Raw genomic sequence first — 15,442 nt, 5'->3', positions numbered from 1 at the left:
CACTCCATTTCAATTTTCTAGTAAATTAATAAAAAACTTTCAAATAGAATTTCCTCAACCTTTGCACAAATATGCCTCATTGTAAAAGATTAAAACAAATGCAATGTCATATTAATTGGTCAAATTTTTATGCAAAAACTTGGATAAAAATACACCGGCCGGGGGGGGGGGGGGGGGGGGGGGCATACATTATGACAAAATTCGTTCAAAACTAAAAAAAATTATCATAGATTGCACTCTTCTGTGAAATAACAAATAAAAAATGCATGTGCCTTTTCAAACCATGAATACTTTTACAAATTATTATTTAACTAGAAAACTGACCAGTCAGGAAGGGCCCCGCTATGACAATTAATATAGAGAAGTGAAAAAAACTTTGAATCCATCCTCTTTATATTAACAATGATGAAAAATAAATGCCCGGCATAAGATGTAAAGAACTGCAATATATAGGATCTCATGATTTGTAGTTGGATATGATTTTCATCCAACAATTAAAGTGTTAAACTGAGGGGTAAAAATATAAGGGTGCAGCTCATGGAATGAGAGTTTAATTTGATTACATTTAAAAAAAAAAATTGAAAATTATAAGTAACAACTGTATTTTTAAAATTTCAAGATAATTCCTGAATGTCTGCATAAAACAGGGATAACCTCATGTCTTATAAAAAAAAAACTAAATTAAATGTGTATTTAAAAAAGATTTGAAAAGGTGTTTTATAAAATGCAAGCCTTCAGTGAATGCAAATACATTGTATCACCCAGGGTTGACCTCAACTTCAAAGCAAACATCAGTTGCATACAAAGGTGTTCATTAATCTTCATATGACAGATAGAGATAAGCCTCTAAATTTTCTGCAGCAGGCAAGATAATAAAACCCAGGGGGTTAATTGTTCTGCTCTCTCGTCCATTTCTTCAAAATTTACAATAAGATTTTATTTTCAGAAATGACAGAATGTGGTTATTATCTGATTACCTGTTAAAATTAACAGCATTAAGGCAGAAAAAAATAAAATAAATAATTAAAAAATAAAATAGTGAAAAAGGATATCTTAATATACATCTTGATTTTAGAATTCAATAAAATTATCATAAATCATTGTGTACGGTATTCTAACCAAAATAAAGTATGAATATTATATACAATACTAAACATCATTCAAAATTGACCTTAACTTCAAAACAAAGTTCCTTTGCAGACACAGGCAGTGCAGTAATTAATCTCAATGTGACAGATAAAGATAAAGCTTAGGATTTTCTTCCTGTGGAAGGTTAATTACATGTAATCCCAAAGGACAAATATTGCACAGCCTTCCAAGTATACAATGGTAACATTCTCAGAAGTTATCTCTCTTTGCCCATTCATTCTTATACATAGTTAAGGAATCTACCCCACCACCCCAGCTCTAAACCAAAAGACATAGAGAACCACACTTAGCATCAAAATATGTATTTCTGTCTACTGAACTACCATACCAAATTTGAACTTGATTGGGCTACCATAAAAAAAAGTTATTAGAAAAAAACAGAAAATTTGTGGACGGAAGAGTGACAGACGGACGGACGGACAGAAGGACGGACGGACAGAGTGATTACAATAGGGCACCCGCAAATCCTTGCGGGGCCCTAATTAAATCAATGTCATAAATTTTGTATACGAGTTATCAATCGAAATTTCTGAGTAAGAGTTATCTATACTCTGCTTCACTTCTTTGAAACTAAAGTGAAAGTAAGCAGTTCAAATCAACAACTTGATATTTTTTTTATTTAGATCTAGTACAGGTAAAGAAAATGTAGTTTTTGCAGTAATGGAGGGTTAGTAGAATGTGGTCTAATCATTAACATAACTATATATTGCTAAATAATGCATCCCTACACACAATAATTCATGTCGCGAGGGGATGCTCCGCATAGCGGTGCCCTTGTTATTAATTGGCATGGATATAGTTCAGATCACCCTGCATACGTTTATCCTCCTCTTCTCTACTTCTATCATTGCCAGCTGTGGTGGTGCCGTATCTACCAAGAAGCTGGTCACTGACTGCCTGTGAGACATTTGCAATGCCAAACAAGTCTTCCCAGTCTTTTTTAGTGAATGCCCTGATCTCACAGCGTTCGTGATGCATAAGATTTTTTAACCCATCACAGGTTATAGTGTGAATCAATTCGTTCACCGAATGAGTTTCTCGTCTAGATATGCAAGACTCGCGACGAATGTTGAACAAGCTGGTGACATACAAATTTAATTGAATTCTTCTGTATCTATCCAAAAATTTAATCAATTTATCCGTACATTCATGATCAGGATGAGAGCAAGGAGAATTGTTTATGTATACCGTTATATTCAACAGATCAGGGAGGTTGCTTTCTTTATCGTTGCATTTTTTTTTCGATTCATTTAACGACATATTTTTAAAGTCTTCTGAAAGATCAGGGTCGGCACCAGAGGAGCCGTTGGTTTCATTCAATGTGTTGTTCCTCTCCAAGTCATCTATCAATAACTCCTCAGCATGTACATTTCCAGCGCCCTTGGGATCGTTTGTTTTTACTATAGGGACATCGTCACCTTCTATCTTGCAGACTAAATGAGTTTGTTTGGCGTAATCCCAACCTCCCACGTGATCCAGGACTGTCCCATACATACGCTTGATCTTCTGGTCGTCTGTGTTAAAAGAATATGACGACATGATTGTTTAAGAGGTAAATTTAATCTGTCCTTGTAACATTCAATATGTATAATCACGGAAGTACGTTTAAATACGTTCCGTCCAATAAAAATGTGTATACTGGTAACCTTTATACAAGTTGCCCATGGACGACATCTCTCACCTGAGCAACAGTTCTTGTGTTACTTTTAAAATTGATAACTATTAAATTTGTCTCAAATATTGTGAAACTCCAAGAAATTCCCATGTTTTAAGATTTGACAATACTTAAAACACTTTGTAAAAAGAAGCCTATTTTATCGGATAGTAAATTCTAAGATCAAAAATCCCGTCAACTGACCAATCTTATTTTTCTTGGCCGTAACACAATTGAAAATTAGCTAAATTGTATTTATAGATAGTTATTAATAAGTGGTTATCGTAAACGCTAAACGTTTTATGTCATGTAACCAAAATGTATACTCAACCGGATGCTTAGTCGAAGCGGTACCTATGATGATCAAGGTAACGAGACTACTGATAGCTGAGTCAGCTTGATGTACTATGTGTATGTCACATTTTGGGAACAAATATGATTATCTTAAACTTTAAAAAGTGTTCTTTTAAAAGAAGCAAGCATTTACTGAATAAGAATCTAGAGAAGGACAACGAAACGACATATTTAATGACAACATTTAACTGAATCAGTATTTTGAAAGAAAAATCATTTCGGAACAAGTATTCCTTTTGTAGGAATGATCGGCATATGATATATCATTGGACAGCTCTCTAAATGTAATGCGTAAGTATATTGGCAAATGCAATAAACATGATAAATATGATAAATCGGTCCATCATGTTGATTTCCGAAATAGCAAGGCATGAATAAACTATACTCATTGTAGGCAAAATGTATTTCCGGTTAATATTCGTATACGCATGTAAAAAAAACCAGGATTTTTATCATCATGTAAGTTTATAGATTTTTACTATCAAGGCAAACAGGTTAGAATACTGTCGTTTAGTAATTCACATGTAAATAAAGATTAACATAAAGTGAGACCGTCACCTGATAGAAAATAAAGTAGGCATAATGCGTGCGCAACTAGTTAAATTTGCCGGATGCTTCATATGGACGAAGCGATCACGAAAAGTGTATTGTAGTGCATAATTTAATGTTATCATCCTATTGGTCTGTGTTTTTAACTATACGACTCGTAATGGAAAAAAAAAACCGGTGAATTTTTCATAAAATATAAGAACCCGACACTTAATTATATTACATTTCATGAACGTAAATTCTCAATTCAACAAATGTGTGGTTGTTTGTCGTAAACAGTAGTCATAGTACCTTAATCCTCCAACATATTTTAAAATTCAAAGTAGAAGAGCACTTTGCAAGTGAAAATGATTATCACTTAAGAATGGTGTATGTTTAACTCTTGACTGACGATATATTTACTCAAAAATCGCGACAAAAAATAATAGCAGGATAATTTTATACCTTCTATCTTTATGTTAAACAAACTAGAAAGATGATTTGATCAATTTAGCATGAATTATTTTGTGCTCGGTACTTTGTCAGTTCAAACTTGAAACATTTGTCATGGTTTTAACAATTGAAGCGAAGTTATCAAAATCGAAAATATGCCTACGGTTCCCTGTGATAGATTTCTGCTGACTAACTTTCGGTTTAATGTACGCACCCAGTTCGATTCTCAGCCGGTCACGTAATACCCGAAGGGTATATAAGCTGAGAAAATCGGTAGGATCGGAGAGTCTCTGTTTGACGGCCGAAGGATCAACAAGCAGAACCCAGGGAAGAAATAAAGGTCAGTAAGATTAACCTGTCTTACGTGCCTCCAATAGGCTTTCGAGACTAAAGGTGTGTATTTGAATCAATAAATATACAAATTGGCTTGTCCCGGAATTCTCATTTAGTGCCTGCGCCACAGAGAACCGGGCAAAATACTTGTACATATTTCAAGTATAAATTTGTGATTAAGGAAATAGATTATTTAGTTCACTCTTTGATTTGCTCAGGCAGAGCAGCCGAATCCAATATCGAACTCAGAAACGTTACATAACGACAATTAAGCTCATTATCACGGAATGGCGCGTGTGCTTCTGTCTCCGAGCAGCGCACACGCAATCGTCAATTGAAGTGCGTGCGCCACAGAGAACCATGGGTTTATATTTGTACATATTTCAAATTAAAAATTGAGGGAATAGATTATCTAATTCACTCTTTGATTTACTCAGGTAAAGCAGCTGAATCCAATATCAAACTCAGAAACGTTACACAATTACAATTATACACTATCTGAGAACGCTTCATGGTACTATCACAAACTGTAACATTGTCTTTCTCAAAAAGATATTTTAACATGCTCCTTTTATATATTTTATTTCTTTGTTAAACTGAAAATACATCTTGAGGTCCCAATAATATTTTGAGAGTCACGAATTCAACAATTGAGAAACTTCACTATATTCACCGAACCAAAGTTTTATGTGTTCACCCAGTATAATGTTTTAACTATATGAAATAAAAACGTTTATTATCAAAACCGCTTTGGTTGGCTTTTCCCATAGCGTCACGATCAATTATGACAGCTTCGTCAACCATGAATAACACACGGCGTCGGTGTAATAACTTTATGATTGGTCAACTCCTTTTCTTAGGCGGATTTATCTGTACACGCTTATGCAATGCCAGGACTGAAGAAACAGTTCATTTTTCCCGTTATATCGAATATTTCTTATGTTTAGATAAGTGTAAAACTCTCAAACACCTACTCTGTCTCTCTCTCTCTCTCTCTCCGTGTCTCTCTCTCTCTCTGTCTCTCTCTCTGTGTCTGTGTGTAAGCGGGCGTTAAGCCATAGTCTCAAGCTACGGTCCAGTGTACGGTGTAAAAGAAAATATAATTCAAACGTGCATTTCGTGTATTTCTCGTAAATGTATAATGTACATGTATTATCTACTAACTTACCAGTCGAAGTGATAGATATGAATTCTTCGATTTTTACAATTTTTATCGGCAATCGACAGTCAATAAATGAATTGATCGATGGTATGAAAGTACTTGAGACGTATGTGGAAAGTGCAAGTGGTTATGTACATTCGGTTTAAATATATATACCAAAATATCCCCAAACATTTTGCCTTAGATTTCATTATTTTACTTGTTTCAGAACCACCGATCACCAGCTCCATACAATGGCGTGGTTTGTTAACATAAAAATGATGGCTTTTCGAGTAAGCCTAAATGTTATTTAAAGTAAATCCACCCTCCTGTGACGTCATACATTTTACATAAACCATGAATTCATTAAAATTCTTGCAAGTAGATTTGTAATTTCTAAGTTATTATAATTGCACATCAAAAACTCAAATCAGTGTTTACTTGGAGATATTTTATAAGCGTTTTTCATCCTTATATTCGACATAATTCAAAAATGACAAAGGGAAATAACTCTTTTCTATTTTTCTCTAAGTGATATATCTAAATGCTATAATTTTTCAAATATAAACAATTTTTTCTTTTTTTTTAAATTAATTTTAGTTTTCTGGCATAGTAAGCAATAAAATTTAAACATATAAACAAGTATCCATCCACTTGTTTTAATTTTTAAACAAGAAAAAGTGTGATTTTCAGATGATAATTTCAGCCTTTGGTTTTTATTACCTTACATCTTAAATAGTATGGATACATATATATTTTATTTAATTTTTGATGAAATTCAAGCCCAATAAGTTAAAAAAAGTTAAGTTTTTTAACTTTGAACCCATAATTTCATAAGTACGGAGTTACCTTAATAGGAAAAAGTTTGGGGAAATCATAGCGACAATTAAAATCAAAGTACTGAAGTACTGTCGGGAGTTGATTTTATTGATTATTAACAATTTTAAAATCAACGTTATGTTATTTTGCCTGGCAAAAATCTGTATTTGAATTGCGCACATTTTTTTAATATGAATTCTCGAACTTTTCCGACAAGAATTTTGAGAAAACATGTTGTGTAATATTTAAAGATAGAATTAATTCAATCAAACTGTGTATCAGTAATCAAAATGTTTCTAAAACTTGTACACGTCTGGATCCAAGCTATATTGAACTCTAGTCTCGTTCAACCATGCAGACGCTCGCCTGTCTCCGTTAATCTCCGACTACCAAGAGAGACTCTCTGCTTGTCGGAGATTTACGGAGACAGTCGAGCATCTGGTTGAACGAGACTATATTGAACTCTGGCGTAGGAATACATGCAAATACAAAAAACAATTAAATTGTTCGTACTATGTAAAATCTGACTATTTTCAAGGTACTTATCAATACGTTTCTTTTGGAAAACAATGGCATTTATCTATTATTTTCCAGATCTTCGTCTTGTCAGCGGTGATGATTTGTGCTTAGGTCCAAACACTGTTTCACTTTCGGTTTGCCAGAGTAACTGCATAGGAGAGTTGATTAAAATCAACTCCCAAAAATTATTCATATATCTAGAAAACCTGTATAAAATTTTGAGCCCCTTGTGGGGCACAGCAATTGTCCATATTCGAAGCAATTAGGAATCAATAAAAGTCAAAATGCTCGCTATTAAGTACACAAACCGTTTATGTTAACATTTATTTTTTCCCATGAAAAAATTTGATCCCCATCCATATATGGTCCCATCTTACCCCAGAAAATCACGATTTGAATTTGTGGATGCTTTCACCAATTGCAAAGTGTTAGCTTTTCTAGGCGATTGATTTTAGTAGAGAATTTTTATATATAATCCTACGAAAGAATCGACCCGACCCCTTCCACATTGAGGCTCGACCCTACTCCTTGTGAGAATTATTAAAACAAACTTGAAACTTACCAACCTGAGGATGCTTCCAGACAAGTGACAGCTTTTTTGCCTATTAAATGTTTATTCATATTCGTAAGTAAAAATGTGAGCCCTCCCCTCCTTCGACCTTCATTGGATTTGACCACGCCCGACCAAAATTATCACCTCATAATACTCTATAAAGAATACTCTAAGAATGATTCCTTATTCCATAACTATTCCTTTAAAGAATTATGACCCCCTCCCTCAATGTGGTCTTACCCTAGCACCGAAATTTATGATTTAAACAACCTTGATTATACACTAGCAAAGGAAGAAATTATTTTTTTATATACATTTGTGTAAAACTTGTCTAAAAGTGTTTGAAAAATACAAATTTCAATCATATTTGATTATTTCTGAAATAGGGCGTAACGCTTCATTTTGATAAACTTTAATTCCCTAAATTCAATACGTCTTTATGCCAAGTTTAGTTAAAATTGCTCAATGGTTCTAGAGAAGACGTCGAAAATGTACCCAAAAAAAAAATACCGAAGGATTGACATACAGAAAGATGGTCAGACTTACGCCGGACAAGAAGTTATCAGAAGAAATTTACTTGATCTTTCAGCTTAGGTGGGATACAAATCTGAATGTAACGAGTGCAATGTGTATTTGCTCTATTCAATGTTTTGCAAGTTTATAGCTGGTAGATTAATTTACAACTATCGTCAAAGTGTTGATCAAAGAATAATACGTACGTGTATTTCCACCTGCCGCCATCGCTATTTATACTGTCTGTGATTTGGCTCTATAAGTAAAAAAAAAATGTTAACTATATCACATGTTTATTTTTGAACTGCTTGAAAAATAGTTTAACACAAGTTTACTATATTAAAATGACAACCAAAAATCAACAGAAAGACACTGCAAACCCTAAAAAGGAGTCTTAGACATACTTTTGAAATTCGGAGACGCTTGTTAGATCATCTTACGTTCTTAAATTACAACTTATATAAAACAATTTACGTTTGTCTCTTGTAAATTTGTCTTTATCATTCACTAAAAATCATACAACATTTTGAAAGTATTTGAAAACTTGGCAATTGCTAAGCTTAAACCCGGTACCCTTTTCAACCCTTTCTTTCTTAATCTGTAAAACACATCGGGTTGTCTTAAGGACGTTGTTTACGCAGGGTTTGAGTTCTCAAATTCGGATTGCTATACACTTCAATATCATTAGTAAAATTTGTTCTAAACACTAAAAGTATATATGAAATTAATTATTATTGACAAACCATTCGATAGTTTTACTTTATTGTGGAATTAGGCTCAATCAAAGTTGGACTTTTAGCACAAGAAAGGAAAGATCAATGGAATTTAATGCGTATACGCTAAAATCATTTATGTCTCGACAATCTTAGCCGTTTGCATTTGTAAAAATAATTAAAAGATACCTGACAAGATAAACAAAGATAAGATGCATATGGAAGGAAAGACTAGGTGCTCGTCAGAATAGTATAATTTTGTCTTACTTAAGACGGCTTAATGATAATGGGGGAAAGGAATCTGTAAAAAAAAATATTTTATGGCAAGAAACTAAATAAATAAGCTTACAAGGTTTGAGAAATACATTAACAACATATCTTTGAGCCAACATTCACTAGTATTACCACTGCTCTAATGTGAATATGCAAAACATTTAACAGGAAGTTGACGTCCGATTGGTACAAAAATATATTCCACAATATGGCATGCCTAAACAAACAGTGTGTTAAAATGTCAAGTATATGAGAAAAATGCGACAGAAAGTTTTGCTACGGACAATCAGACAGATGGACACACAAGGATAAAACAGTACACACCCCTCTCCTTCGGAGCGAGGGTAAAAAAATGAATCCTCTAAACGTCAACAATCACCAACCCCCCCCCCCCCTCCTTTTTGCAAATGAATGAAATAAAAGATGTTCTACACATTATTGTCCTATCGTTTCGTTAAAACATTGAGCTTACTTAATTTAAATTTTATTTTTTATTTCCTTTCGATGTAATAAAGGTATTGAGTTAATAAGGTTTTCAGGGGCTCGCTGTGTACATCAAATACTTATAGATTTTAGGCCACGCATCATTTTATGAGCGCGTTAATGTTTTAAGTTACGTTTACATTCACATTGAAACACACATATGGGCCTTTGTGACAAAGAAATCATATCTAGTCATTAAAATCCTACTACTTGTTTGTACAATTGCATTGGACAAGGAAGACCCTATCAAATATTGGTACTGTCGTAGCAAGTCTGGAGCACCTTAGTGCATGGGCGGTTGTGCGCATCAGTACTGTGGTACATACACAAAGACACGCAGCCAAGTCCTTGACAGTCAAATTATGCCGGACAATGTTCTGGACTGATGCTTCCATCTTCGATGATATAAAAAATTTAATTACATTTAAAAAATGAATATTTTTTTCTTATAAAAAAAAGCATGTTCGTCGGAGCACGAGGGTTTTTCATAATAATATGCTTGGAAAAATCAGTTCTAGAGATATACGGAAATGTAATAGGATCAAATTAATTATTTATATCGTAAGAAAAAGGGTTCTGAGAAATAATTTTAAAAAATGTATCCGTTGTCGGGCGTTCTGTTCACAGATTTCGTTTTGTATTTAAAGCGTACTTTAAAAAAAAACTTAAGTCAAGCACTAAAAATCAATACCAAAAGCTAACTAGATGCTGTCATTAGACAGTAATACCCGCACCAAGTGTTTGCCCCTAAATAACACTGTTTTGTACCAGTTTAATTAAATATGAAGGCCACATGCAAGCTCCGGTAATACATTTAAAAATTATAATTTTCATAACTGAAGGATGAGATCCCTTCCCATATGATAATACACATGAGCAGCACTTTATGTGCAATATTGCTTCTGTGTGCCTACATGTACATCATCGTGTGCACAGATTTAGAGAAGGGGTGGGAGTGAGGGGTCCAGACCCCCCGCCCCCCCCCCCTCCGCATGAAAATTCATTTATATCAATTGTAAAATTACCAAAAATACACATTTGACCCCAATGCTCTTTCAGACATGTAAACCCATTGCGCTTCAATGTTAGGTAACATTATTTGGGGGTAATATTGTTTATCTCAATAGAAAGTATACATGTACATCACAATATGCAGGTGTCCTGCACCACCTTAAAGCTGTTATTTACCTAATAAAATAGTGAAAGTGGATTTTAAGAATAGGTTATAAAAATGCATGCATGTTACAAATGAATGATATTCGTCTGAAGTTACGTACACAACACAGGTCTGCATGTCTCATTAGCGGGTACTAGTTTTACCCAGCTCTTCGATTAGATGGGTTCACGTGTATACATACATGGGTGTTGCTAAACGCGGAATGGAAAACGGAACGGAAGGGAAAACGGAAAATCTTATCTAATGTTATATACCTCATAGATTTGTTAATCGTGCTAAAACGATATACTTTATGTACCTTTTTAATTTTTTTAGAAAGATTAGCAATATTAGATTATTTATTCAAGAATATTTATTTCCTCAAAATTAACAGTACATGCATTGACCACTATATTCTGTCCCAAAATATCCTCGATTCACTTTTTGCTGTATATTTATATATACATCAGGGTTCAAGCGATTCTCTTTTAGAAGCATTAAACATTCTCATTATTCTTTCTTTAAAACGTCCTCTCTAGCTTATCATCTGGTATAAATACACGGCTAAAAATAAAGAAGTCTACGGGGTTTTGCATTTCAACAGACCCGGATGATAGTGTTGAAAAATTGTGCAAGGTCTTCTGAGTGACTTCCAAATGGAGAAAAGATGTCAACATTTTCCATTATAAATTGTCCAAATGTGCTGCATGAATATTTTGGGATCGAAAGACTATAGTCCCAATATATAATCGGAAAATCAAACCAGGCAATGTCTAGAGCTTTCTATTCGGATCATATGTATATAGCTGCTGGAATAAACAACTGCTCTAAGTAATGCAAACGTAAACAAAATTGCATTGCTAAAAATACTAGTTTCACAAATTACTAGTTTCACAAATTACCGGGTATTTTAATGTTTACTGTATTTTAATTTTTAATGTCGTCAATCCTACGGTTTTTTTTTCTTCCATCTCAATGATACTGTATCGTCTGTATGATAAAAGATCGTCTAGAACACCGAAAATTCAATTTTGATGTAAGTATATACATGTACATCATATTTGAAATATAAAAAATACTCAAAACACGCATAAAACCCTTTCACTAACTGCGTACGTTACGCTGATATGCCAGCAATACCATATAAGAAAAATAAGTAAAAAGTTATAGCTAATTTGCTCGTTTAATCATGTTAATGTTTCACAATTCGTATACATGTACATTTGATTTTTCCGTTTCGTACTTAACTAAAGCCGAATGAATACAATGCTATAATTGATAGACATTCATATGAATATTAATAAGATAACAACATGTTGATAATCATTCATTGGATATAAATAAAAGATACAAAATAAATCGTTTCTGGCCAGTCTATACCCTTTTTAAGCGATAAACGTGATGATATTTTCCATTCCGTTCCGCTTTACGTTCCGTTTTCCGTTCCGCGTTTGAGCAACACCCGTACATACATGTCTGTGTTTTCCGTATGCAGAAAAGGATTAGTTAAGATCAGCTAAAGGAATTCATTATTGTGTTTTAATTGGAATGTCATTATGATGTTGACCAATTTAGGTAAGCATAATACATGTAGTAGCAGTAGCACAATATAATGAGATGCCAGCATACATATATAAGTTCTACTTTCACTTTCAAAATGTGATCTCCCTTTGACAGCATACTGTATCATCATCTTTTAATATTTAAATAAGCTTTTCATCGTTACCTATCCTATCGCATTTGTAAAGTTTCTGTCATTTTAGTTGCAAAAGTAATTTTTTTCATTTGTCAGACTGCATGTACTATTGAGTTGACCTCATATTGACCCTGTATAAACAATTTCTTATTAAATGTGTGTATTACATGTAAGTAGGTGTAGACACTTATCATTTTTATATGAGTTATAATAGGAAGGAAGGAGTATTTCTTTCTTAATGCATTATAATGCATCAAATACAATGTAGGTCATGACCTTATGGGACTGTTCTGACCCCACGAAACAGGAAAATACAAAATATCTTCTAATGTCATTATGATGCATCAAATGGTGTAAATTACATAAATGACCCCCAGGTGTTGTCTTTAACCCCCCCCCCCCCCCCCCCCCCCGCCTTTATGAAATAGGAAATGATATGATACACTGTATATTTTGTTAACTTCTGAGATCTGAGATCCTCATCCATAAACCATATAATTTATTTTTGCTCTTTGTGTCATTGCGCGTAAAATTGTATATAGATTATGCCCCCTTGAAGACACCCTGACATTTTAGAACTAGAAATAATAATGTATTCTTTCTTTAAGTTATTCATATGTTATACAGTAGTGTTTGATCCATGTGGGTAATTCCTAGCCTAATGATGTCACTGCTTTGTTTAGGAGACTTACAATTGCCCCAAATAGGCGAATTATACACATGGAAATGATGCATATAACATTTTGTTTATAAATCTTAAAAATTGAATGAAGCAATTTCCAAAATGTTAATGTGAATCACGAGAGAAAAAGCAATCAAGAAATGATTTAAGATTTGCTACTGTACACATGTAAGAATGTATTAAGAAGACTGAATCTTTATAACCAGGTTAGATTGGGGGGGGGGGGGGTGAATGTGGAGTATAAACATTTATAATTTGAATCATTTATTGTTATTAATTTTAACTTGTCAATGAATACTACTTATTGATCCCAAGGTGAGATATGACCTCTGATCATATCTCAATAGATCATTTGTCAATTATGCAAGATGTAATATATATATTTTTTTAAGAATAACATTTTTTACCAGTTTATAAAAGCTTTTAGACACCCAAATTATATTTCGATTTTAATACATCATTTGACAAAGGGGGGGGGGGGGGGGGGGGGGAGAACAGTTTATATTTGAGTTTGTTTGGGGTTCCAAGTCATATATTTGACAATTTTTTAAATGTATTTTAAAATAAGACTAAGCCATACTACAGTCATGAACATGAATATTATAGAACAAAATACAAACTAATACATGTACATGTATATATACATAGGAAGTAATACAAAACAAATGATCGATCTATATCTGGGTTCTTAAATTGAATTATATATCATGTACATATTATATTATTGTTTCTTTGTTCAAGTCATTTAAGATGGTATGTAGGTCATGATCCCAAGTGCTCTTCCTGAAATTATTAAATATCATAAAAACCATTGAGATCCCCACCTTAATCCAAAGATATCATTCCTCCTTAGGTCATGCAGGCGCATCAGATCATTATGGCATGTAAGTCATGACCCTAAGGGGTCATCCTGACCCCCTTAGAATCAGAAATTGTCAATTATCTTTAAATTATTGATGTTTGATGATCCTATCTCTATTTAATCTTTATTATTAAGTCTCCCGAATGGAATTTGGAGACTTATTGTTTTTGTACGGTTTTTAATACATGTATTATTATTCTTCATCTTCTTTTTCTTCTTTCCTGCTCTGAACTTGTTTCTCAGAGATGGGCCATGGCTGAACAGAATTGTACAAAACTCTAGGATATGATAGGCCTGCATATCTAGTTGTGCACCCTGGTTTGATTTTTCTCATTTTGGGTTAGACAACCACTTTTCGGGGGAGGGTGGTGTCAAAAGGGTGTGGGGTCTAACATTGAACCTTGTAGGAAGAATAGTAGACTCTATTGTAAATGGTAACTTGAAAACGGACAAAGATAATAATATAGGGTTTTCATAATCATATTTTGGCTGTTACTGGCAATATATTGGGTTTATTAGATCTGACCCCTGGGGTCATCCCCACCCCCCAGGAATTTGAAATTACCATATATCTCAGAAACTGTTATAATCATGACCCCTAAACCATATAAATTCATGTTTCTGATGTCAAGGGGCATCAAATGTTATGTAGGTCATGGGCCCTGTGGGTGGTCCTGACCCCCTCAAACAGCAAGTCCCTTAATTGAGATCCCCACCCTTAAACCATATATATTCTTGTTCCTTGTGTCAAGGGGCATTAAATGGTATGTAGGTCATGGGCCCCGGGGGTGGTCATGACCCCCCTTGAACAGGAAGTGCACGAATATCTCGAAAACGGTTGAGATCCCCACCCCTTAACCATATATATTCTTGATCCTTAAAGGGCATCAAAAGGTATGTACCGGTAGGTAATGGGCCTCAGGGTTTAATTTAATTTTTCAAAACCATAATGCACATCTATGGAACAGTTCCTATCATATCCCAAAATATGATGTGACTATCCATTAAATCATAAAAGGAGTTCTAGGATCTATGTTTTTTTGAAGTGATAAACGTCAATTTTCTGCTACTTTTTGACTCCCTGGATGAAATTTAAATTATTAAAACCTTACTGCACATCTATAGAACAGTCCCTATCATATCCCAAGATATGATTGTCTATCCATTAAATCATAAGTGGAGCTCTTGGATCAATGTTTTTTTTTAGTGATAAACGTCAATTTTCTGCTACTATTTGACTCCCTGGATGAAATTTAAATTTTTTTAAACCTTATTGCATATCTATAGGACAGCCCCAATTTTATCCCAAGAGATGACGTAGCTACTCCAAAAGGTGTAAGAGGAGTTCTGGGAACCATATTTTTTTTGCTAAAAAAACGTCAATTTTTGATGTCCACTGATCCCCTTAATATAAAAAAAAATTCTGGAACCTGATCACGCCTCAATATGACACCCCCAATCATATTCTAGAAGTTCATTTGGCTACTGCCCAAAAAAATGACGTTTTTGAAATCAGTTTTTTTGTAAAAAAAAAAAAAAAACCGTCATTTTTCAGCCATTA

The 15,442-nt window shown here is 33.8% G+C and overlaps 1 protein-coding gene across 1 annotated transcript; it reads right to left on the bottom strand.

The window, feature by feature from the left end:
- Positions 1 to 1,654: 1,654 nt before the first annotated feature.
- Positions 1,655 to 8,272, bottom strand: LOC128173067 (uncharacterized). Its single transcript, XM_052838795.1, has 2 exons — positions 8,223 to 8,272; positions 1,655 to 2,663 (listed from the first exon to the last, which is right to left on the bottom strand). The coding sequence occupies exons 1-2, from the start codon at positions 8,242 to 8,244 to the stop codon at positions 1,930 to 1,932; spliced, it is 756 nt and encodes a 251-aa protein (XP_052694755.1). The 5' UTR covers positions 8,245 to 8,272; the 3' UTR covers positions 1,655 to 1,929.
- Between the last annotated feature and the right edge of the window lie 7,170 nt (positions 8,273 to 15,442).

Source organism: Crassostrea angulata, chromosome 2 (assembly GCF_025612915.1).
Source record: "Crassostrea angulata isolate pt1a10 chromosome 2, ASM2561291v2, whole genome shotgun sequence".
NCBI classification, from domain to species: domain Eukaryota; kingdom Metazoa; phylum Mollusca; class Bivalvia; order Ostreida; family Ostreidae; genus Magallana; species Magallana angulata.
This window is presented reverse-complemented; position numbering and strand designations above follow the sequence as displayed.

Excerpts from the sequence above, each read along its gene's own strand:
- LOC128173067 (XM_052838795.1), bottom strand. The coding sequence starts at position 8,244 with ATGGCGGCAGGTGGAAATACAC. Across the intron at positions 2,664-8,222 it reads GGCGGCAGGTGGAAATACAC|ACGACCAGAAGATCAAGCGT; the intron begins GTACGTATTATT and ends CTTTTAACACAG.